The 26,212-nt window shown below is 37.7% G+C and overlaps 1 protein-coding gene across 9 annotated transcripts in view; it reads left to right on the plus strand.

The window, feature by feature from the left end:
• The window catches only part of RABGAP1L (RAB GTPase activating protein 1 like), a 762,235-nt gene that overhangs the window by 491,336 nt on the left and 244,687 nt on the right, over positions 1–26,212 (plus strand). For all 9 annotated transcript variants that reach the window (XM_023247520.2, XM_023247522.2, XM_023247521.2 and 6 more), the window contains one exon: positions 250–393. In XM_023247520.2, coding sequence (XP_023103288.1) covers positions 250–393 — 144 coding nt within the window. The remainder of the gene's footprint in view (positions 1–249; positions 394–26,212) is intronic.

Genomic DNA, 26,212 nt, shown 5'->3' on the forward strand with positions numbered 1-26,212 from the left:
ACAAGAACAGTCAAGTGAGCAACAGGTGATATTTGTTATTTGTTCATAACAAGTCTGCCTTTATTTTCCTTGATTATCGTGTCCCCGGTGCTCATCTCCTGTCATTGCTTCTGTGTAGTTACATAAAATTCAGCAGATGCCACAAAAAATTGAGAGTGGTCATAGAAAGCTTGTCCTAAATTATAGTAGTGGTAGGAAATAAAGCTTCTCAGTCTTCCTTCCCCTCAATTTTCCACTTTGACTTTTTAGGAGCAGTTACCAGACCTGCATACCCATTTTTGTGATCTGCACCTGGAAGCACATATGTACGCGTCCCAGTGGTTTCTCACTCTTTTCACTGCCAAGTTCCCTCTCTGCATGGTCTTCCACATCATTGACTTACTGCTTTGTGAGGTACAGTAACTCCATCTCTCATACCTAAACCAAAGTAGAAAATAGTTTCTAAAGTGGCTACAATTTTTTTTTTACTTTAAGCCATAAATACCATAGAGTTCTATTTGAATTTTTAGTAAAGACTATTTTAGTTGTAATTTTATTACTTGTGAGAAATGAAAATGTTTAAGCATATATAATTTCTTCAAAGTAAGATGAGGTAATTAAATGTATACAATTAAAATTCATAATAAGCCTTTATTTGTGTAATAATATATTACTAATATAAAGGACCCTTAAAGTTAAATAAATTTAAAATCAAGTGTTTCTAATAGTAATGCAGTCATACTCCAAGAGTGAATATAAATGACAATTGTACAATAATTTTAATTTAATTTTAATTTTCTATTCTGTTCTATTCTGTTCTATTCTATTCTATTCTATTCTATTCTATTCTATTCTATTCTATTCTATTCTATTCTATTCTATTCTAAATGCCAGTATAGTTAACATACAGTGTTATGTTAGTTTCAGGTATACAATATAGTGATTCAGCACTCCAAACAGCACCCAGTGCTTGGGGCACCTGGGTGGCTCCGTTGGTTAAGCGTCAGACTTTGGCTCACAGTTTGTGAGTTCGAGCCTTGTATTGGGCTCTGTGCTGACAGCTCAGAGCCTGGAGCCTGTTTCAGATTCTGTGTCTCCCTCTCTCTCTACCCCTCCCCGACTTGCTCCATGTCTGTCTGTCTGTCTCTCTCTCTCTCTCTCTCTCTCTCTCAGAAATAAACATTAAAAAAAAAAAGACACCCAGTGCTCATCACAAGTGCATTCCTTAATCCCCATAAACTATTTTACCCATGTCCCTATCGACCTCCCCTTTGGTAACCCTCAGTTTGTCCTCTAATTATATAGTAATTTAATCCTCAATTCATAAGATATTTCTATTGTATATGATGTTTGACACTTCTACCAGGTAACAGTGAAGTGATACTCTAAAGTTTCTACATCATATAGTTTTATTTTCAGGCAGGATATTTCAAAAATTAGCTTGCAAAATATTTTAGGTATCTGTATTTATATATTTTATTGTTTTTATTTCCTTTGGTGGCAAAATTTATTTACTCCTTTTTTTTGAAGCAGGGAGGGGCAAAGAGAAGGGGTGAAAGAGACTCAAGCAGGCCCCACACCCAGTGTAGAGCCCAGTGCAGGGCTTGATACCACGATCGTGTCTGGAACCGAAGTCAAGAGTCAGATGCTTAACTGACTAAGCCACCCAGGCACCCCATACTTACTTTACTCTTAAAGAAATAAGCAACATTACACACACATACATCATATACTGCCAGTCAACATGTTGGACAGTCTTAGCAGTGATAGGAAAGCTGCTGTAGGAGAATAACTTTTTTATTATTGGGAATATATATGTACATAAATTATACTATCTTAAATTAGAAAGCTAGAGTAATCATGGGGCCCCTGGGTGGCTCCGTCAGTTAAGCGCCAACTTTGGCTCAGGTTTGTGAGTTCGAGCCCTGCATTGGGCTCTGTGCTGACAGCTCAGAGCCTGGAGCCTGCTTCCGATTCTGTGTCTCCCTCTCTCTCTGCCCCTCCCCCACTTGTGCTCTGTCTCTCTCTGGCTCTCAAAAATAAATAAACATTAAAAGAAAATTTTTTTGAAAAGAAAGCTAATCAAAAGTATAAACCTAATATAATCTGGACAGTTTTGTATTTTTATGTTACTTTTTATACAGTTTCCTCTTTCTTAAAAGTCTAACCATTTTAATCACCCTGGGGACTAGAAATTTCATTTCAAAAGTAAGATTAAAGAAGATAAAGTACTTCAGCTGCACAAAGTAAAACTGTTAGTTCTAGCCTATCACAGCAGTAACCATTTCATATGCAAGCCACGTTGGGTTCTGCTCTTGGAGGTTCTAGGTAACAGTTGCACAGTACGTGAAAGTTGCAGAGCATTTTGTAAGGGTGTAAGAGTTGTAAACATTTGTAACATATTTTGACAAAGAAAGTTTGAGTGACTTGCTGAAGGTCACAGAATAAGGTCTCCAATTCTGAACACGTAACAGCTAGAGAACCTGACCGATAGCATAGTGACTCTCTGATTTTTTTTTTTTTACTGATAAATTCATTTCTAAACTGCCTATATAAATATAACCTAAAGGAAGAATGCAGAATTAGAAGCTAAAACTTTATTCAAAGTCAAAATGGTGTGATCACAGTATACACAAATTTAGGCATTTGTACTAAAAATTCTACTTGGCCTGATTATCCAAATTGGTGTGGTGAACAGTTCTGACTCTAATTTAGTGCAATACTCTTTGAAAGTAAAAGCCAAATTTATATCTTTGAGTTCTGTGAACTTAAAGTAATACTAAAATTTAGTTTTCATGAGTATTCATAGGTCCTATTTATTTTAATCACCCTGGGGACTAGAAATTTCATACTAAGCTGAGGTTAGTATTTCATGATATTTATTAAAAAATGGGAAAGTGAGGGTATGACCTTTTAACAGTTTTATCTTTATATATTGTAGGAGCTTGCAAAAGTTAATATCATTGCTTCATGTTTTTTGCTGAAAGAGATTATCTAATTTCATACTATATTAGTTCTATACTGTTCATTATAGTAATGAGAAGGAAATTAATATGCTTAATCATACCAGTTAAATTGGATTTCTCGGTCACTTTTGGCAGAATAGTAACACTATCCTTTAGCTCACTAGACTGATGACCTTCTAAAATTGTCTCTCAGTGGTTCCATACCTGACATTGCAGTATCATCCATGGGTCTTCTGGAACCCAGATTCATAATTTCTCGGGAAATTTTTATCTTGAAGATACTGGAATTTCTAATGTCAGTTGCTAAGAAAATTAGCAACATATATGGTAGAGAAATGAAAAGTCAATTTATAAGGCTTCTTATCATTTGCCAACTGTGATTTCTAGTTACAGTGTTTGAAATATCTTAATGCTTATTAAAATTAATAAGTATTATATATATTACTTTACCTCCACTTAAACCTATATTCTGTAGCTGCTTAAGGAAATTGCATAGCTTTCTAAAACATAGAATAGTTTGTAATCACAGGATCATGGTAACCAGGGAAATGAATAATAACATCCCTTAATAGTTCAAAATTTTGTTGGGAACAGTATGAAGATATTCATTTCTTTCCACTAACTCATCTTTGTCAGCGGATTATTTTGCAAAGGAAATTTTTAGGTAAACTTTGATTTCCTGCCTGTCTGTGTTTTTTCTCTTTGCCCCTTTCCTCCTTGTAGTTAATAAACTGTTTGTATCAAAGCTCTTCTTTCATATGAGGTAGAGTTTTCTAAAAGAAGAAATGATATAACACAGTCTTAAATAGAATCATCTATAGGTATTGTTTTTGTCCTATTCTCTATTTTTTAGGAAAATGATTTAAATCTTCCTGGGCTATGAATTAATGTTTAGTTACAAATGGAACGCTGAGAAATTCTCAGATGGAAAAGTTGATTTTTCAAAATTCATCACTCTGACCAAAAAAACCCAAAAGTGTTAATCTGCAGGATTATTTTGCTCAGAGATCCTATTGCAGAGTGAGAAAGACATCAAGCTTGTGACTTTTAGAAAGCTTATCATCGTCTCGTGTTTTCCTGTGCTAAATGCTTTTAAGGATTTTTTCATTCATCTGGAGGTCAAAAATATGAAGCTAATGTAGTAGAAGAAAATTTAGGAAGAGTGTTAGTAGACTTTGTGCAGTCTGAATTTAAAACTTCTAGTTGTTAATAGTTTATTTAAAGTGTTTATATAAAGCTGACTATATGGTGACTCAGGTTAATTCCCTTATTTAGTGAAGATGATGGCATCAGGATTTTAAACTAGAGTTTGAAAAAAACATTTTATTATATTGAGATGAATGGAACTTTCTATAAATTATCATTTAGCCAATCAATGAAATGAAATTATTGTTTTTAAAAAGAACAAAACCTGGGCGCCTGAGTGGCTCAGTCGGTTAAGAGTCCGACTTCGGCTCAGGTCATGATCTCACAGTCGGTGAGTTCAAGCCCCGCGTTGGGCTCTGTGCTGACAGCTCATAGCCTGGAGCCTGCTTCGGATTCTGTGTCTCCCTCTCTCTCTGACCCTCCCCTGTTCATGCTCTGTCTTTCTGTCTCAAAAATAAACAAACATTAAAAAAAATTTTTAAAAAAGAACAAAACCTTTTATAGTTTATTGTCTGCCTCTATCTGAGGAGATAAGAAAAAGGCTAAAAGTATTAACAATTATAGTGTAAATATTGTACTGTTAACCCACCGAGAATAGAATAGTGCTTAAAAAAATGTTTATTTATTTATTTTTGAGAGAGAGAGAGAGAGAGAGAGAGAGCGAGCGAGCACAAGCTGGAGAGGGGCAGAGAGAGAGGGACAGACAGGCAGACAGAAACCAAAGCAGGCTCCAGACTCTGAGCTGTCAGCACAGAGTCCTATGTGGGGCTCAAACCCACCAACTGTGAGACCATGACCTGAGCCAAGGTCGGATGCTCAACTGACTAAGCCACCCAGGTGCCCCAGAATAGTGCTTTTTTAAAAGAACTTTTTGTTGAAGTGTAAAAGATTAAAAGAAAATTTGCAAAAATTAGTGAAAACGTGATGATTTTTCATAAAGTGAACGTAACTTGTGTAACAAGCACCCAGATCAAAAAGAAGCAGAATACCGTCTGAATTTCAGAAGCCCTCCTCTCTTTCATTGCCCCTGCCTTCACTACCTCTCTGAAGAGTGAGTTACCACTGTCCTGAGTTCTAACACCATACATTAGTTTTGATTTTGTTTTGAACTTCATTTAAACGGAATACTACAATATGAACTCTTTTGATGGAGGTGTTTCATTCATCACTATGTTTGTGAGATTCATCCATATAGTTGCATCTAGACAGGGTTCATTTGTTCCAATCCATTCTTCCATTGTATTGTTGATGGGCATTTAGGTTGTTTCCACATCAGGGTTCTTGTAAATAGTGTTGCTGTGAACATTCTTCAGCTTTTTTTTTTTTTTTTGATGTTTGTTTATTTTTGAGAGATGGAGGGAGCGCGACCGCGCAGGCGCACGTGAGTGGGGGAGGGGCAGAGAGCGGGGACAGAGGATCCGAAGAGGGCTCTGCGCTGACAGCAGCAAGCCCAGTGCAGGGCTTGAACTCTTGAACTGTGAGATCCTGACCTGAACTGAAGTCAGGTGCTCAACCGACTGAGCCACCCAGGCACTCCCCACTTGTCTTTTGGCAAACACCCAAAGGCACTTCTCTGGGTACCTATGTAGGAGTGGGATTGCTGACGTGTATATATGAGGGCTTAGTGGATGCCACTGAGCAGCTCTCCAGAGTATTTGGAACATTACCTTTTGAGTTGTTTTTATTCAGTGAAAGTCTTCCTTGTGATCAAAGGCAGGTGTTTGTTTTGTTTTGTTTTGTTTTGTTTTGTTTAAGAGGGCAGATCCTAGATCAGATTAGAGTTCATGCATATGGAACAAAATAAAACTCATTTGGTTGAAAACTCACTTGATTTCTGAAGTTGCATACAGATGGGAACTAAGAGCTGGATCTAAGAGCTGAGTCACTTTTTTTTTAATGTTTTATTTATTTTTGAGAGAGAGAGAGAGAGAGAGAGAGAGAGAGAGAGAGAGCGAGCACAAGCTGGGTAGGGGCATCGAGAGAGAAACAGAGGATTTGAAGCAGGCTCCATGCCGACAGCAGTGAGTCTGATGTGGGGCTTGAACTCACAGACTGTGAGGTCATGACCTGAGCTGAAGTTGGATGCTTAACTGACGCAGCCACCCAGGTGCCCCGAGTTGAATCACTTTTGTGCTTACATGTAAGAGAAGTTAAGCCAGTGGGAAAAATCCAGCGATGTATTCAGTTACAGAAGAAGCAACATAGAGACAGTTTGACATTGGAGTTTAGATATTTGGCTTTTTAGTTAATCCTTCCTGTATCATTTTGTTTATGTTATTTTACCTATATACGTCTCAGTTTTTTTCTCTGTTAAATGATGCTAACAAAACCATCTCCCAGGTTTATTTTAAAGATTGAAATGAGAGTATGAATATAAAGTGCCGGCTATACAGTAAATATCCAGTTTATAATATTACTCTCCATTCTGCTCTGTCCACCTGTATAGCTCTTTTATTACTTCTCAGTTTCTTCAGTTAACAAAATGACTTCAGAGATTCTTAGGAGAACAGGTTAACTGTTGGTTCTCTCTTACCTTTCTAACCACCTTTGTTTCCCTCTAGTTGAGATGCTTTTTTTTTTTTTTTTTTTTTTTTTTTTTGCTAAGGCCAAAATTTTATCTATTTACCTTCAAGGAAGTTTAATTCTGTTTCATCTTGACTAGTGATTGAAGTAGTCCTCCTAAAGTATGTTTTTCTTCTACCTTTCAGAGACATACGAACATAAGTATTTCTTTTAGTCTTGACAAAATAACTGACAGCTGATGTTTGAAGTTGACTCTTCCCAAATAGTTCAATTTTTGGAGTATCAAATATATTCAGCTTTATATAGTAACTTGATATTTCATGAAATGTAATGAAATAATTGACCCTTCAAATTAGAATATATTTCCTGCCTCTCCTTTCTTCTTTGGGTGACGAAAAAAATGAAGTACGATACTACCATATCTAATTAAATACCATCAAGTAGATGCCTCCTTTCAAAACCGTTTTCTGAACCTCTTATCTAAAGAGTAGATTCATTCTATAATATTCTTATTCTTTGCCCCCATTTTTCTTCCTCAAACAGTAATAAGTGAATTTTTTATTGAGATATAATTGGCATATAATATTGTAGAAGTCTGAGGTATATGATGTGTATTTGATATGATGTGTATCAAAGGTATTTGATACCTTTATATATTGCAATATGATTACTACACTAGCATTAGGTGATACCTTTTTCAAATGATATGTAGGATTTAAAATGCATTAGAGGGGCGCCTGGGTGGCTCAGTCGGTTGAGCGTCCAACTTCAGCTTAAGTCATGATCTCACAGTTTGTGGGTTCGAGCCCCGCATCAGGCTCTGTGCCGACCACTTGCTCAGAGCCTGGAGCCTGCTTCAGATTCTGTGTCTCCTTCTCTCTCTGCCCCTCCCCCACTCACACTTTGTCTCACTCTGTTTCTCAAAAATAAGTAAATGTAAAAAAAATTTTTTTAATGCATTAGAATGAGCAAAGGAACATAAACATAAATTTTCTAAAAACTTTAAGAGTAGAAAAAAAATGCTTTGACCAACCAATAAATAGTGTAAAGGTTATTTTAAAGTTTTATTTATCAATAGAAATCTTCAGGACTAGAGGGAAACAAACTCTAAAGTCTTGTTTTTGGATCCTAACTTATTTCTCACCTACAAGGATTTTTATGGTTCTCAGGTCAGTTGTCTTATAGCTCTTTCTTGTGTTCGCACTAATTTTGATATTACAGAAAGAATAGAAACCTCAGGTTAAATGGCAGAACCATTGTGTGTGATTCCTGTGGCTTCAACGAAATATTCACTCATTCATTCATTTAGTCAACAAACATTTTTTGAACTCCTTCTAAATGCTTGGCACCATTCAGGTTTGAGGATACAACAGTAAAGAAAAGCAGACAAAACTCTTGGCCTTCATTAAGTTTTTATCCTTGTGTAAGGTACAGACAGTAAACAAATGACTAAGTAGAATATATACTCTAGGGGCATCTGGGTGGCTCAATCAATTAAGTGTCTGACTCTTGATTGTGGCTCAGGTCATGATCTCACCGTTCATGAGTTCGAGTCCTGAGTCAGGCTCCACGCGAACAGCACAGCGCCTGCTTGGGAATCTCTCTTTCTCCCTCTCCCTCTGCCCCTCCCCTACTCTCTCTCTCTCTGTCTCTCAAAATAAGAAATAAACTTTTTAAAAATCTTAAAAAAAAAGAATGGTTTATTAGAGGTGTTAAGTGCTATGGGAAAAAAAAATGAAGGAAGAGAAATGTAGTCAATCTCAATAGTAGAGAATTTAGGTTTTACTGGACTGAGATGGGAAACAACTGGAGAGGTTAGGTATAGCACTGGCATGCTCTGATATATATTTTATCCTCATCACTCAGGTTGCCCCATTGAAAAAAGATTGTGGGAGAGTTCGAACGGGAAAATGGGGGACCAGTTATGAGGCAGTTGCAGTAATTTGGGTTGCTTGGACCAAGTTAGTAGTAGTGGACGTGGGGAGAAGTGGTTGAATTCTGGACAGATTTTAAAAGTATAGCAGACAGGATGATGTACTGATGGATCATCTGGGGTAAGTTCATTGACTTATATTTTCATTTAAAGTGGTGGTGAGAGAGAATGGTGGCCTGTACAGCTTCTATACTTCAGGGAGCATCTTTGAGACAGATGATGTTGAGGAGTGATTGTTGCATGCTTTATTCTGGAAGTGCTTGGGTTACAATTTCTCTGCAGTGTTTGTTCTAGAAGCAGGTTCTGGTACCCTTGGGATCATTTAAGGTAAGTGTTTAAGAAATGTAGAGGGTGGAATAATTACGAAAGATGATCAGTGGAGGAATAAGCATGTCAAACCTCGTATGTACTTTAAAATAAAGGTACATGTTTACTGGTAAAAATAGGAGTGGTATTTTGCTCCAGTAGAATCAGACCCACATGACTTTGAGGACTCACAAATATACCTCCAACCTGTTTCATAACGAACCCACAGTATCTAATTATGTGTTTAGTCCTCATAATCAGAACATATTTCACTGACTTAAAGGTATAGGGTAACAGGGGTTTTTTTTTTTTTCCAATAAAAGTCTTTCAGTTTATCCTGAATTGGAATAATTAAACTTACTTTGTAGTCTTTTTGTTGCAGAAAGCTCATAGTGATTAAACTATGTAGCACGGATTAAATAAAATAACTAAGCATATTCTGTTACTTTTATGAGTAAATACAATGTTTTTAAAAAAGCATTAAGACATACCATATACTCTTCTGTATCCATCTCCCTGGTTAAGAAACAAAATAATGCGAACAAGATTAGTTTTGTTTATTATCACCTCTCCCAGGAAATAGCCCCTCTCCTCTGCCTTCCTCAGAGGAACCATTATACAGAATTCAGTGTTTATCATTCCCATTCGTGTCTGTATTTTTACTGCATATGTGTGTATCTCTGAGAAATTTATAATTGAACATATTTGGAAAATATTGTACTCACTGGTTTTGAAGTCCTCTTCTGAAATAGGTCTAGGAAACTGTCTTCTGTCTCCAAACCGGTATCATGTACTATTTATTCAGTTACCTCCTAACTATTCTTTCCACTTGACTCCCTTTGATCCCACTATTCTCCATAGCATCCAGAGAGATTTTCATAAAACACATATCAGGTCATGTCTTTCCTTGGCTGAAAAGCCTTCAGTGATTTCCCACTAAGTAAAACTCACATTGTATCACTTGGTCTGTAATCTTGCCCTTCCTTCCTCCCCAGTGGTATCCTTGAGTCAGTCTTCCTCTTACTATACTTCAACACTGGCCTTCTTTTAGTTTTTGGAACACTTAAGATCTTCTCAGGTAGAAAATGTGTGCATATTCTTTATTTCCCTTCTGCCTAGAATGTACCCCCGACTCTTTACCTGGCTAATTCCTTCAGCCCTGAGGGTAAATGTTACTTCCTCTAAGAAGCTTTTCCTGGCCAGCCGTTCTTAAATAGTCCAAACATTTGATAGCACCCTGTAGGTAGTGGTTATTTATTTACTGTGTATGACTTTTCAAAGTCCTGCATCTCCCACTAGTTTCTAAATTTCTGAAAAGAGAAGCCATGTCTCTCTTGTGCACTACTGTATACCTTGTAGTCAACTTGTAGACATACAAGGAATATCTATTGAAAGAAAATAGGAGTGAAGAATCAAAGGAAACATTTATTTGTATCATCTTTATTTAAATGTTTTTGTGAAATCCTATAGGCTGAAAAAATGGCTTTGCTCTTGAGTTTTAGAGGAAAAGATAAGTTAATATATTTAGAAATTCCGTTTTAGTTATAATATTTTAAGAAACAGAAACCCTGACACAGTAGCTCAAGTACAGTGGAGGATTATTATAACCATAAAGGGACTCTAGGAGAAGATAAACAAGCAGACCTCAGGAACGACAGGTGCCGCAGAAACCCCAGGCATGCGTCTCTCTTACTCTTTATTGCTGTGAATTGTTCCTCCTTTCCCAACCTGCTTCTTTGTGACTTTGTTTTGCTTAGGGTCTGCAGTATCTCAGAAGGTTTTGCCATGGTTACTCAACTCTAGTATCGAGAGCTCTTGGCAATCTCCTTATATTTGTCAGGTAAAATTCTTGAGGGATAACCTAACTGGTCCTCTTCATATTTTAAAATAAGCCTGCATAGTCCTAGGTTGCAGATATGTGTCACCCCAGGTAGTTGTCTGTGTCTTATCCAATATGCCGTGGAAAGCAGTAGTCTTGAGTGAGTCACATGACCTATAGCCCACTCAACAGGAGCTGTACTTGGAGGCAGATTTTCTGAGAAGGGTCACTGGTGGATCTAGCACAACAAAATGTTTCTGGTGTGCATATACCCCATGGACTAAAATTCTTAGTTTTGACTTTTTTGAAAGTTGGCATTTTATAAATACAATATTTATTTTAAAAAGTTCTAATGCATCTCAAAAATATATTATCCAGCCATAGATATTTATTTAATTAGAATGGGGAGTCGCACAGTTTTAATATAGGGTATAATCTTAAAAATTGTGGTCTTCAGGGTGGAAGGGGTAGCAGCATTCCAAATCATTTTCATAATATAGTTTTTGCAGGTAAGGTTTTGAGTAAAGACAGTGTGTAATTTTGATCTATATTATTTTAATGATTATTTGCAAAACTACATATAGTATTTGAATGCTTTCCATTGTCTGGAAATTGGATTGTGAAAGCATCTTCCAACATAATTGTCTAACTACCTCCATTGCAGTCATTAGTAATAGTACTCTGATCCATAAAGTATTTATATTGTACAATATAGAGGTCTATCATATGGTATCAGCTGGAAGTAAGCCCTTGTTTTGGAGAGCAGTTGATTTCCTTCACTGTCCAGTTTTATGAATACCCAATGTTTACTGATAAGCTCTTCACTTTTTAAGTCTCAGAGGTTTGAGGACAAGATACTGGCCGACTTTTCTGCAGAGTATCTCTGGGTCTTACACTGTGCTAGAAGCTTTACACACCTTGTCCCACGTTTCCTTACCTTCTTGCAAATAGACTGTTGCCCTCCACCTTCTTCATTTAGTTGGCCAAATTAGAAATAATTATATTTTTAGTTTTTGTTTAATCCACACGGGCAGATGGTCTTATTGTTCTTGTCCACCTCTATAGCAAATAGACCAGTGGTCTTTGCCTCTCTTGTAAGGACCCTGCATTATCTACTCTCACTCAAAGGTTGGATTATTTTATCGATTCTCAACATCACTTGGCATCTCTGAGTCCAAGACTCTGTTTGATTTCATACCTCAGATGTTCTTTCTATGGGCTAGCAGAACTTCACCATGAAATACTTCTTCTGATGCTCCTGCTATTTTTCTCTGTCTCCCCTTTTCAAGTACTTTTACCATCAGTATCCTTGTTGGGCATTTTTAACTAAACAGTGGTTTGACCTTTACCTTATTTACCCAGGGCTTCTTCATTATATGTAGAGAAACAATATCCAGCCATCAGTAGTAGAATTGCTGACTGCATTACTTTAAAAGAAGCATAATAGGACTTTCTGCTCTTTTGCTTTTAGGATTATCTTACCAGGGTTTTCAGAAACTATTATTTTTTTATAGGTCCACTTGACATTTTGCTTCTTGCCCATGTCCAAGTAATATAGCCCATTTTGGTCTTTTTTGGTTAGGAGTATTGCCAGAAAATTTTCTGTACTTGAACAATTTCCTGCATGTTCCACTGGCTCATTGACCTACTGGATTGCAGTGTAGGCTGTGTCACAGTCTGGTCGCTGTTTCTTACTGAAGGCATTTAGTGGTCATGGTCTAATTGTTCCCTAACCTGCCAAATGAAATAGGTACATCTACTTCTACTAGTTGTCTTGTTTATGTGAATTGTCAGGGACGGGTCCATTTTGTCCACAGGATCCTTAATACAGAGAAAAATTAGTACATTCTTAGTATTCAGAATCTCTGTTTCCCTATAAATCTATTTAAAAGATCATTTATTAATATTAACATAGGGCTCTTATAAAAGGATCAAAGACAGATATCCAACAGTACTGATAAAACCTCTAATTTAAATGCTCTTTTTTTGTTAAATAGAATCAAAGGACATTTTATCTAAATTAATAAGCTTTTAGCTTGAGAAGTAAACAGCTTAAAATAAGTGACTACGGGTTGAAGCTAATAGTGCTGAGCATATTCAGATACTATGAGTCAGCCTTGAGATACACAAAATTATCAGGGCCTGAAAAACAGGTCATCTTTGGAAGACAGATATTACTTTGCCTATTCACCTGTCTAGAAGTATCCGGTTCTTGTCCTGGGTCTCATTTTTTTCAAAAATCAGTATAGTTGCTTTCTGTTTGTGTCCGGTAGTACACCACATGGAAATTTTACAAATAATTGCTTGTTCTGTGAGAATGTCTTTCCCAACCTCAGAAGAGCATGGTGATACAGTGCAACACTGAAAGAAAAAAGGAAGTCTCGCTGTTAGCCGATCACTTATACCAGTGAGTCTTGAAGGATGTATAGTAAGTCTTTTCTCCAAGCTCAAGGTGCCTGTTAACAGAATTCATCTTGGGTGGGGAATCAGGTGAGGTGGGTTTCCTCTTTGTGCTTTTAACTGGCCCACTGGATACTCAAGGGTTTCCAGCCACCCCTCTCCTGGTGCCTCAGGGAACTTCTCTGTGAATCTTCCTTTCTTTAGTTATACCCCTAGACTCTTTGCTGTTTACCTCTGCTTTTACTCCTTTGCCCTATGGGCTTTTTTCCTCATCTTGGTATTTTGGTCTGGTTTTCAGTTACTGAGTTTCACCTGATTGTACCGGGAAAATGTTTCTAATCCAACCAGGCTGAAAAAGACTGTGAACAGGGTGCCTGGGTGGCTCCGTCGGTTAAGTGTCCGACTTTGGCTCAGGTCATGATCTCGCAGTCCATGAGTTTGAGCCCCACGTCGGGCCCTGTGCTGACAGCTCGGAGCCTGGAGCCTGCTTCAGATTCTGTGTCTCCCTCACTCTCTGCCCCGCTCATACTCTGTCTCTCTCACTCTCAAAAATGAATAAATGTTAAAAATTTTTAATAAAAAAAAGACTGTGGAAACAAAGCCTTTTGTATTGGCCCTCTGGATCTACCATTTACAAGATGATCAGACATTTCCTCTGACTACTTGTTGGCATAACTTGGTCCTTAAAAATCTTTAAGGACAAGCCATTGGACAAGCATAAGCCATTTTTCTTCTTAAATTTGTATTATAAAAGACCCTCTTCTATTATCTTAGGTCAGTATTTGCTCAGTCCTAAAAGGAAAAGGAAAGATGTGCTCTTCCCCAGGAAGAGGATGAGAGAGAAACAAAAATGTTGTCCTGGCTCATCTGATGGCCTAATTGGATTCTGCCCAGCTCTCAACATCTAATAAGCCCATCTACTTTTAGGACCATTGGCATTATTTGTCATCATATACTATTCTAGTGACAGCAAAACATTCTCTAGCTGTATTAGGCTGAGTATGAGGATGGTAGAGACCCAAAGAAGCCTGCATGAATCCCTCTTTGGGAGCTAGGGAAGGAGAGGAAGAGAAGGTCAGCGTGAACGTGCGGCCCCAGCTTGTATGGTAGTTTTAAGTACCAGCGTTTCCTCAGGTGGAGGGCCAACTTTTCTAAAGTGTAGTAGGTTTTTTGAGGCTGTCTTTATCCCAGCCTTTTTTTTTTTCATGTTTATTTATTTTGAGAGAGAGAGAGAGTGAGCACGTGTGCATGAGCAGGGGAGGGGCAGAGAGAGGGAGAGAGAATCCAAGCAGGCTGGGCATTGTTGCGCAGCCCTACACAGGGCTGGATCCCAGGAAGTGTGAGATCATGACCTGACCAAAAGTCAGACACTTAACCAACCGAGCCACCCAGGTGCTGCATTTCCCAGCCTTTAAAATGGCTTTTTAAAATTGTGCCAGCCAACATTTTTTTTAAATCTGTGTGTTTTCCTCTAAGAAATATGAGCCAATTTTTTATTCTCATTGGTAATTAAAGATAAATTTGATCTTATCTGAAAGTTACTAATAAATCTGAATTACATTTTATTCACCATATTAATAATCTTCAACTTTAGAATTTTTGCTACACTTGATAACAAGTAATATTTTGAGCCTAGTGGAATTTCACCCCATTTGACACCCATTTGACATTTTTTAAGTCATAGAACTACTGCTAGTCAGTAAATATCTGTTAAGTCTTCCTAAGTTCAAGAAAATTTAATCTAGCATTTGAATAAACTCCTTGAAAAAATTGGGCATTGGTTACAACAAAATAAAAGAAACCAGAACTTTTCCTATTTGCCCTAATGGAACTATATTAAGGATTTGTTTAGATAGGATATGGCCAACCCGGATGCACAAAAATGAGTGAAATAGGCTGGGTATAAATAATCCAGAGTAGCAGGCACTGATATGAATTGGAGAGTACATGATTCATATAAAGGAACTCAAATCACCATTTATAAAAATACTATATGGCCAAACAGAATGCATCATCAGGCTAAATTTGACTACGTGTTGCAGTTGTGACCTCTGATTTAGATAACAAGACGAAATTTTATTTTTTCTGTGGGCAAATGTAGAGGTGGTAGGCAAGATTCTAAATCATGGTAAATAAATTAGTGTATTTTTATTTTAGAAGCCCATATTGCAAAAGATGTATTTATAGTGATTATAGAAATAAGACATTTGATAGAAGAAGTGTAGTTGTGCTTGAAAGCATAAGCCAGTGTTTCTCAAAATGTAGTTCACATGCAGCTTTTAATAATTTTTGGGGGGCCGGGTGAAGTTTCAAAACTTACTACAGGCAGGCCTCAGAGATAGTGTGGGTTCAGTCCCAGACCACTGCAATTAAGCAAATATCGCAATAAAGTAAATTAAATGAATTTTTGGTTTTCCAGTGCATAGAAAAGTTATACTTACACAATACTGTAGTCTATTAAGTGTGCCACAGCATAATGCCTTTTTAAAAGTTCTTATTTTAATTTAAAATTCTTTATTGCTAAAAATGCTAACCATTATTTAAGCTTTCAGCAAGTCATAATCACTAATCACAGATCACCATAACAAATAGAATAATAAGTTAAATATTTGAAATATTGTGATAATTACTAAAATGTGACACAGAGACAAAGTGATCAAATGTTTGTGGAAAAATGGTACCAGTGGACTTGCTTGCTCCACACAGGTTTAGCACAAACCCTTAAACTGTAAAAAGCACAAAATCTGTAGAATTACAATGAAATGAAGCACAGTACACTGAGGTATGCCTGCAGAAAACTGTGGAAATCAAAACTGTGTGGTAGTGGCATAAATATTAATGTATAGCTTAATGGATTAGAATTTAAAATTCAGAAATATACACTTGTGAACAGTTGACTTTTGACAAAGATGCCAAGACAATTCAGTAAGGAAAGAATATTCTCAACAAAGTTGCTGGAATAACTAGATATTAAAATATAAAATAATGAAGTTGTATCCCTACCTCATACCATATATAAGAACTCAAAATAGATTATAGGCCTAACTGTAAGAGCTAGAATTATAAAACCCTTAGTAGAAAACCTAAGTGTAAATTTTCATGACCTTAGATTAGACAGTGGTTTCTTACATATGACAATTAAAGCACAAGCAACAAAAGCATAAATAGATAAGTTGGATTTCATAAAAACGAGAAACTTGTATTTCAAAGGACACTATCAAGAAAGTGATATTTCTATAGAATGAGAAAAAGTATTTGCAAATCACATATCTGTTAAGGGTTTTGTATCTAGGACGTATAAGGAATTCTTACAACTCAGCGATAAAAAGGCTTGCAATAAAAAATTGCCATACAATTGAAAAGCCGTAAAAATTGATAATACAAGTCAAAAGTGAGCAAAGGATCTTAATAGACATTTTTCAAAAAAAGAAGATACACAGATGGCCAGTAAGCACATGAAAAGATGTTTAACATCATGAGCCGCTATTAGGGAAATGTAATTAAAACCGCAGTGAGATGCCACTTCACACTTACTAGGATAGATATAATGCAAAAGATGGACAAAAAATAGTGTTGTTGAGGTTGTTAGGAAATTGGAACCCTCACATTGCTAGTGACAGTTTAACTGGTACGGTCACTTAGAAAAATAGTTAGGAAGTTCCTCAAAAATTTAAAAATAGAGTTGCCATATGACCCCACAATTCAACTCCTATGTATATATCCGAGAGAAATAAGATCATAGGTTTACCAAAACAAAAACAAAAAATCCTTGTATGTGAATGGTCATACCAGAATTTTTCATAATACCTAAAAATTGGAAACAACTGAAATGTCTAACAACTGATGAGTGAATAAACAAAACGTGGTATACCAATATAATGGAACGTTATTTAGCCATGGAAAGGAATGGTGTTCTGATACATGTTACATGATGGATAAACCTTGAAGACATTATGCTAAGTGAAAGAAGCCAGACAAAAAGGCCTTATATTTCATGATTTCATCTATATGAAATTTACAGGCAAATCCATGGAGATAGTACATTAGTAGTTACAGGATCTGGTTGGAGGAGGAATGGGAGAGTGTGCTAATGAGTACAAGATTACTTTTTGGGGTGATTAAATATTCTGGAATTAGATAATGGGGACGCTCCCCCATTCATGCTCTGTCTCTCTCTGTCTCAAAAGTAAATAAACGTTAAAAAAAAATTAAAAAAAAAAAGATAATGGGGATGGTTGTACAATCTTGCAACTCTACTAAAAACCACTGAATTTGTACACTTCTAAAAGGTGAATTTTATGGTATTTGAATTATATTATATCTCAGTTTTTAAAATAACTTGGTGAAGGAGAGAGCGGAAGATGGTGGCAGAGTAGAAAGACTCTAGGCTCACTTCATCCCACGAATACAACTGGGTAACTATTATATCATCCCAAATACCCCCAAAATTGATCTGGATACTGGCAGAACAAACTCCACAACTAAGAGAGAGAAGAGACCACATTGAAGACAGTAGGAAGTGCAGAAATGAGGTTTGGCAGAGAAATGGATCTTGGCTGCTACGGTGGGGAGAAGGTCAGGCGAGAGACAGACTAGTACACAGGGAAGTGCACAGGGAAGATGAATCCCCACAGCAGTTGGCTCAGAGAGCAAGAGGTTCCAAATCTCATGAGTTCTTGCAACCAGTGGGGCTTAGAGCCTAGAGGTTTCAAGGTCATTATGCTTGGATCTGGGAGAGCTTGGAGGACATTGGGGCTGCTCTTGGAGAGAGGCAGACAAACAGCCCAGGCACATATAGCTTGGAAACAGCAATCTGAAGAGTGCTTGGGGAACACAGTGAAGAGGTCAGTTGCTCATTTTGGAGTGTGTCCCAGAGAGGCAGTGTTCATGGAGATACCCCTCTGGGAACAAAGGAACTGTCCGGTGTGATTTTCCTCCCCTGCCCATCAGCATAAGCACAAGGCAACCTTCAGGAACCAGCACAGTGTGGACATGGGCTACCTAACTTGCTTACACCAAGCCCTGACACCATCCCCCTCGTTCCTGAAGCCTGCTGTTCTTAGTCACACTTGCCTCACTGCCAGTGTGGTGGTCCCCACCTCCAGAAGACTGGCCCAATCCCATTTCTAATTGCACCAAAACCCATAAGGTACCTAGGAATAACTTAACCGAAGAAGTGAACGACCTGTACTCTGAAAACTATAAAACACTGGTGAAAGAAATTGAAGGTGACACAAAGAAATGGAAACACATTCCATGCTCATGGATTGAAAGAACAAATATTGTTCAAATATCTATACTACCCAAAGCAATCTACACATTTAATGCAATCCCTATCCAAATACTACTAGCATATTTCATAGACCTAGAACAAACAATCCTAAAATTTGTATGGAACCACAGAAGACTCCAAATAGCCAAAGCAATCTTGAAAAAAGAAAAGCAAAGCTGGAGGCATCACAATTCCAGGCTTCAAGTTATATTACAAAGCAGTCTTAAAACAGCATGGTACTGGCACAAAAATAGACACATATATCAATGGACCAGAGTAGGAAACCCAGAAATAAGCCCATTATTAGTTATACGGTCAGTTAATCTTCAACAAAGCAGGAAAGTATCCAGTGGGAAAATACAGTCTCATCAACAAGTGTTGAGAACACTGGACAGCAGCATGCAAAAGAATAAAACTGGGCCACTTTTTCCCACCATATGCAAAAATAAATTCAAAATGGATGAAAGAGCTAAATGTGAGACACAAAACCATAAAAATTTTAGAAGAGAACACAGCAGTAACTTCTCTGACATCAGCCATAGCAACATTTTTCTGGGTATGTCTCCTGAGGCAAAGGAAATGAAAGCAAAAATAAACTATTGGGACTACATCAAAATAAAAACCTTCTGCACATTGAAGGGGTCAATCAACAAAACCAAAAGACAACCTATGGACTGGGAGAAGATATTTGCAAGTGACATATCTGATAAAGGGTTGGTTATCCAAAATATATAAAGATGTGATGCAGCTCAAGACCCAAAAACCATATAATCCAATTTAAAAACGGGCAGACGACACAGATATTTCTCCAAAGAAGACATCCAGATGGCTCAACAGACACATGAAAAGATGTTCATTATCACTTATCATCAGGGAAATGCTAATGAAACCACAATGAGATATTACCTCACACCTGTCACAATGGCTAAAATCAAAAACAAACCAATGTTTGTGAGGATATGGAGAAAAAGGAACCCTCTTGCACCATTGGTGGGAAGGCAAACTGGAGCAAAGTGGTGCAAACTGGTACTCAAAAAGTTAAAAATAGAACTACTTATGATCTAGCAATCGCTAGAGTATTTACCCAAAGAATACAAAAATATTTATAGCAACATTATTTATAGTAGCAAAGATATGGAAGCAACCCAAGCATCCACTGATTAATCAATGGATAAAGAAGGTGTGGTGTGTGTGTGTGTGTGTGTGTGTGTGTGTGTGTGTGTGTGTGTGTATATATACACACACATACAATAGAATATTACTCAGCCATAAAAACAAATGACATCTTGCCATTTGCAACAACATGGATAGAGAGTATAATGCTAAGTGAAATAAGGCAAAGAAAGACAAATACCATATGATTTCAGTCATATGTGGAATTTAAGAAACAAATGAGCAAAGGGAAAAAGAAATAAGCCACAAAAAAAAAAAAGAAAAAAGAAAAGAAATCACCACCACCACCACCACCAAAAAAACCCAGACACTTAACTTTAGAGAATAAACGATGGCTATTGGGGGGGGGGGGGTAGGGGATAGATAAGATAGGTGATTGGGATTATGGAGTACACTTATGATGAGCACTGGGTAATTAAAATAAAAACTTAAAAAAATTTTTAAAGAAAACAAAAAAATGTTGGCCATTCTACTTGAATAAAGAAAAGGGGGCACCTGGGTGGCTTAGTTGGTTAAGTGTCCGACTTTGGCTCAAGTCATGATCTTGTGGTTCATGAGTTCGAGCCCCATGTCAGGCTCTGTGCTGATAGCCTGCTTCACATTCTGTGTCTCCCTCTCTCTGCCCTTCCCCTGCTCACTCTCTGTTTCGCTCTGTCTCTCTCTCAAAAATAAATAAACATTTAAAAAAAAGAAAAGAACTTGGAGTGATTGAGAAGTGCTTGTTAAACATGCAAATTCTCTAGCCCCTTCTTATTCTCCAGATTTTTTGAAGATAGGACTCTAGAAATCTGCATGTTCAACAGATGTTCCCAAGTTTTTAAATTTTAAGAAATGCTGATGTAACAGTTTTGTGTATGTATATATTAAAATGTGTTTGGGCTAAAGACCGTATGCTTCTTGTCAATTTTAATCAGGAGCAGCAGCAATAGCTAAGAGTTATTGGGGCAAGTACTTTCTGTTCCATATGGGGTTAGCAAATTCTATAGGTCTAGTCCTTACTCAGGAGCTTTGAGAAGAGTGAGATGGAAAGGCATGAGACAGTACACTTTTTCAATTCTTAGAATTCATTACTTCGGCAAATTCTAGGAAGTAAAATAATGGTCCAAGGTAATGAATTCAGAGAAACAGAATTTTTAAGGGAAATATTCAGCAATGTTTCTGTGGTTGCTGCATTTTTAGTGTTGATTCTGGGGGTAAAAACCTTGGTCTGTTGATTTCTTCAAGGCTATTTTGAGCAGATGTTACTGTTGGCCTATCAACAAAGCCAAGTTGACAGAGAGCAGATGAGTGTTGTAACAGCTAAACTTCCGTGGCATGAGTATCTGGATCGGATTTGTTTCACAGCAGTGCTGCAGCAGGACCAAGTATGATTAAACACGGGCAGATATTTGGTTTCATGAAGATTTAGGCAAAGAACAAGAGGGACCTTTTTAGAGTCAGCAGTTACCAAGTAGGGGGAATGAAGATGAGTCTGCATTGTTCCAATACAGGCTATCTGGGGGCTCACCAAATTTTCATGTTTACTAAGGCAAAAATGATACGTGTTTTATAGTATTCTATATGTTTATATGTTAAGCTTAAAATCTATTTTTTCCTTTTAAAATATATTTATTTAAAAAAATGTTTCACATTTATTTATTTTGAGAAAGAGTGAACACGCGCACGTAAGTGGGGAAGAGGCAGAGAGACAGAGGGTGAGAGAGAGAATCCCAAGCAGGCTCTGCACTGTCTGCACAGAGCCCTATGTGGGGCTCAGTCCTGTGAACTGTGTGATCATGACCTGAGCCGAAATCAGGAGTTGGTCACTCAGCCAACTGAGCCACCCAGGTGTCCCCAAATGTATTTATTTTTAGAAAGAGTCAACAATAGTGCAGATGGTACTAGAATATAACAAAAATGCTGCTGATACCTCGTGGACAGTTTGGGAAGCAGGTAGCCACCTCAGTCAGTCTACATGCCTCCCCCCCGCCCCATCAGCTCTACTCCCCTTTACTTCATCCCTTACCTAGCGCCCTACACTGCTGTTTCTTTGCTCCCCAGAGGCCCCAGTTCCTCCTGGCCCCAATTCTAGCTTGTTCTCTACACCTCCAATTGTATTCATATTGACCAGATCTTGGAGCTACCTTTTCTAAAGGAACCTACGTTGGGGTGTTAATGGGGTTAGTGGTGTTATGGGGTGTCACCTGCTCATTTTTTAAAAATTTAAATACAACATTAAACAAAAAAAAGGGGGCACCTGGGTGGCTTGGTCAGTTAAGCGTCTGACTTTGGCTCAGGTCATGATCTCACGGTCCATGAGTTCGAGCCCCATGTCGAGCTCTGTGCTGACAGCTCAGAGCCTGGAGCCTGTTTCAGATTCTGTGTCTCCCTCTCTCTGTGACCCTCCCCCGTTCATGCTCTGTCTCTCTCTGTCTCAAAAATAAATAAACGTTAAAAAAATTTTAAATATAGTTGACACACAATGTTACATTAGTTTCAGGAGTATAGCCATGATTCACCGTCTTTATATGTTATGCTATGCTCGCCACAAGTGTAGCTGCCATCCGTACCTACAATGCTCTTACAGTATCACTGACCACATTCCTTATGCTTTTGATCCCCTTGACTTACTCGTTTTATAACTGGAAGGCTGTATCTCCCACTCCCCTTCACCCATTGTGTCCATCCCCCCACCTCTCTCCCCTCTGTCAACCATCACTTTGTTCTCTGTATTTAGAGGTCTGATTCTGCTTTTTGTGTGTTTATTCATTTGTTTTGATTTGATTGAGATCATGTAGCATTTGTCTTTGGCTGACGTATTTCACTTAGCCTAATACCCCCTAGGTCCATCCATGTTGTCACAAAGGCATGATCTCTTCGAGTGTGTAATATCCGTGTGTGTGTGTGTGTGTGTGTGTGTGTGTGTGTGTGTGTGTCTATTTCCTCATCCATTTGTCAGTGGACACTTAGTTTGCTTCCATATCTGTGCTATTGTAAATAATGCTGCAGTAAACATAGGAGTGCATAGATCTTTTTAAATTAGTGTCTAAAAATCTCTTTTAAAAATCTAAAACTTCAGGGCACCTAGCTGGCTCAGGAAGTGGAATGCAAGACTCCTGATCTGGAGGTTGTAAATTTTAAGTAATCTCTACACCTAGTGTAGAGATTACTTAAATCTCTACACCTAGTGTAGAGATTACTTAAAAATAAAATCTTTTTTAAAAATCTAAAACTTCTTTTCTCAAAGTATCAAAGCTTTTTATTTTTATCTATTTTTTTAACATTTATTTATTTTTGAGACAGAGAGACACAATGTGAATGGGGGAGGGGCAGAGAGAGAGAGGGAGACACAGAATCCGAAGCAGGGTCCAGGCTCCGAGCTGTCAGCATAGAACCCGACACCGGGCTCAAACTCACAAACCGTGGGATTATGACCTGAGCCGAAATCGGATGCTTAACCGACTGAGCCACCCAGGTGCCCTTTACCAAAGCTTTTTAAAACTCCGATTCACATATACCCTTTTTTAAAAAGAGAAGTATGCCTTGATACTCAGTAAATTCTTTCTGGTTGATGTCAGGCACTGTGACTAAGCCTATTTCCTTCTTTGACAACAAAAACAGATGATCAAGTTTAAAACATTCACATAAGGATAGAATTTGAAAACCATTATAATGGTTTTCTTCTAGGTAAGTCCCATTGCTATAGGACAAAATTTGTTTATTTGTGATGTGCGAATGTGAATGTGACTAGCTTTTTGTTATGTCATGCCAGTCCTGTTGAATCACTAACTCCTAGGAGTCCTTTTTGTCTCAACCTGAAGAAGGGGATTCTTTTACCACCGTATTTCTTCCAAAATATGGAACTTCAGATGTTTGTTTATGCTCACTGTGTACGGACTGACCCAGGCTGAGCCCTAAGCTAACATGTATTGTGTTTTATTTTAGGCCAGTTGCAGTACTTGATGGTAGAGACAAAGAACTCACACTTTTCTGCAAGGACACAGGTTGGGGTGATCAGATACAAATAGATACAAAGACTCTTGTGTTATGTTGATCCATGGGAATTTGCCATTCTTGTAAGTCAAAAGTTATTGAATACTGGCAATTTCCTATGGCTGAACCTAATATTATACTCAGAACAGTGATATATATGAGAGATCAGTTCGTAAGAACTGGTGGAAGGCCCACTGTCCAATCCCGGCATTGCTGGGCTGTGGTTGTCACTATTTATTTGGTAAATGAATGAAGTCCTCTGTGATGTCTTTTTGACACATTCATTGGGTGTCTCCTATGTATTTGACAGTCTCCCAAACTTGAACCTTCTATAAAGTTACATGTCATATATTAAAATGTCATTTTTGAACTTTGCATTTTGTTCCTCAGTAGAGCCAGAACTGTTTTAATAGATTTTTTTCAAGTGTTCAAGAATTATTTACCTGCCACATTTGTTTGTCCCCAGAAGTGTAGCATATTTGCTCCAGCTCTTCCCTCTTCTGACACATAGCTCTCTGTACCTTGGCTTTGGCATACCGCAGTTTGGAGAGCACAGTTACGTAATGGGAAGCTGCTGAAAGTTTAAATCAGGGTAATGGCACGATAAAATAGATGTCTTAGAAAGGCAATTCTGGAAGAGCCAAAATAGTTGTGTAATATCAATTGACATATATTCAGTGAGACACATTAAGAACAGCTGCTGATGTTCTGGGTTGTGGCTTCTATGTCTGTCCTCGAGCACATGGGCCTTTATCTTTTGCAGTGAGTATACATTTAAAAGTATGTGGTATAATGCCAGATTGTCTAACAGTTCTACATTTTTGTGGAATTATGGGGGAAGGAACACATTGTACAATGGATGCAAAATTTTTAGATTAGGTTTTCTTTCATAGCCTTTTCTTTGAAGTGGTTTCTTATACTTCGCAAAGAAAGAATTTATAGAATGCGTTAGCTACTGTGTTGCATTGTCAGCAGGATAACTCGATGTTTAAAGGTTGGGTTATTAAAGGTTTATATGGGAATCTGAAAGGACTCCTGAGTAATCTATTTTCAGAGTCATTGAAAAGTAGTGAAAAGTGGATGACTGTTTAATTCCAGATATGAATGTGAGGCAGACTAGTACTTATAGTCATTAGGAGGATTCTAGGAAAGCCAAAAAAGGAGCAGAATATGCTTCCAAGTTGTTCTGAAGTAAGGTTTTGTCTTTTGTCTCTAGAAAAATAATAACTAATAGCTCATCTATTCAACATCTAGGGAATGAGAGATACTCACTGAAGGGAATGTCTTTTTCATTCATCCAGTCATTCATTTATTTAACAATTATTGTCCTGACCCTGACCCAGCCTAACAGATACCTTGGTTAATAGATAGACATTGTCTTTGCATCCATGGAGCTATCAGGCTGATGGGCAGATAACAAATAAATACAAAAACATGATTTTACATTATAATAACTACTATGAAGGGAAAGTTCAAGCTGCTTCAAGATTTTGTAATAAGTAAACCTATTTTAGATTAAGGTTTCAAGAATGGTCTCTCTGAGTAAGTGACATTTAGAGCTGAGATCTGAGAGATGAGTAGGAGAATTCCCATTTAAGGGAGGGGGGAGGTAGTGAATGTGTAAGGCTTTTGGGTGGGAGGAACTAAAAGAAAGCCAGAACTTCTAGAACACAGAGAACAGTTGGCCAAGAGGTAGGTGGACCCAAATAATACCAGAGCCTGGCAGCCATGTTGAAGAGGATATGGAATTTCTTTCCAAGTGATGCGAGAAGCCACTGATGGTCTTTCAGCATGGAATTGCATGGTGTGATTTAAATGTTTGAGATATGATTATAGCTGTTGTAAATGCATTGCAGGGGAATAAGGAAATCAGGGAGATGAAGTAAGGATCCTGCCCACAGAGGAGTTGATGGTGTTAGTTGAAAGTGTCAGAGGGGGATAAAGGGTGGTAAATGGATTCATATCCCATGGTTGTTGTTAAGCACTCGAGGGGGCTCTTCAAAGGATTTTGACAGCCCAGTGAGAAAAGATGAGGTAGAATAGGGTGGAATTGGAAAAGAGTGCCTACCTAGGGACAAAAGCATTTTGTTAAGTAGATTTTCTTTTTTTTTTCCTTTATTTATTGTTTGGACCTAAAAGGAACTGGTACAATTGAAAGTCAAAGCTAACTGTAAGTTAAACTATTAAGAAGTATTGTTGCTGTATTTTACCCAGAAAAAAATACCCGGTGGGACAGTGGAAAACATTGTCCTCTTCCCAAAGCACTACGTACATAGTTTGAAGGTTGAGAAAGCGGAATATATTGCAGGAAAACTTGTGAAGAACTGTTGTATTTTTAATTCCTCTTCTGAAAACATGATCTCTTGTTTTCTCCCCACAAGCTTTCTGTTTGGAAAAAGAGATTTAGTGGAATTTAGACTTACACATTGGAAGCATCCATAACGTGTAACCTTTTATATCACTTTACTTTTTATTTCTGTCCTTTAACCTTTCGTTTTCCTTCTGTAACTTTTATGGAAATCGTGTCTATGGACTCTTCTCTCTCTGTAAAAAGATAGTCCAGGTACTTTGTTTTTCCAAGAATGAAATCGCTTCAGAAGTAATGTCTGCTTGCTGGCTGGCTTGCTGTGTCAGAGAAATGAAGGGCTCACCTCTGCTCGAACGGTGTTTTCATTCAGCTTGCCTCCTCAGTTTGAATGTGCTTGGGGACAGTGCCTGGAGTG

The sequence above is a fragment of the Felis catus genome, chromosome F1 (assembly GCF_018350175.1).
Source record: "Felis catus isolate Fca126 chromosome F1, F.catus_Fca126_mat1.0, whole genome shotgun sequence".
Lineage (NCBI taxonomy): Eukaryota > Metazoa > Chordata > Mammalia > Carnivora > Felidae > Felis > Felis catus.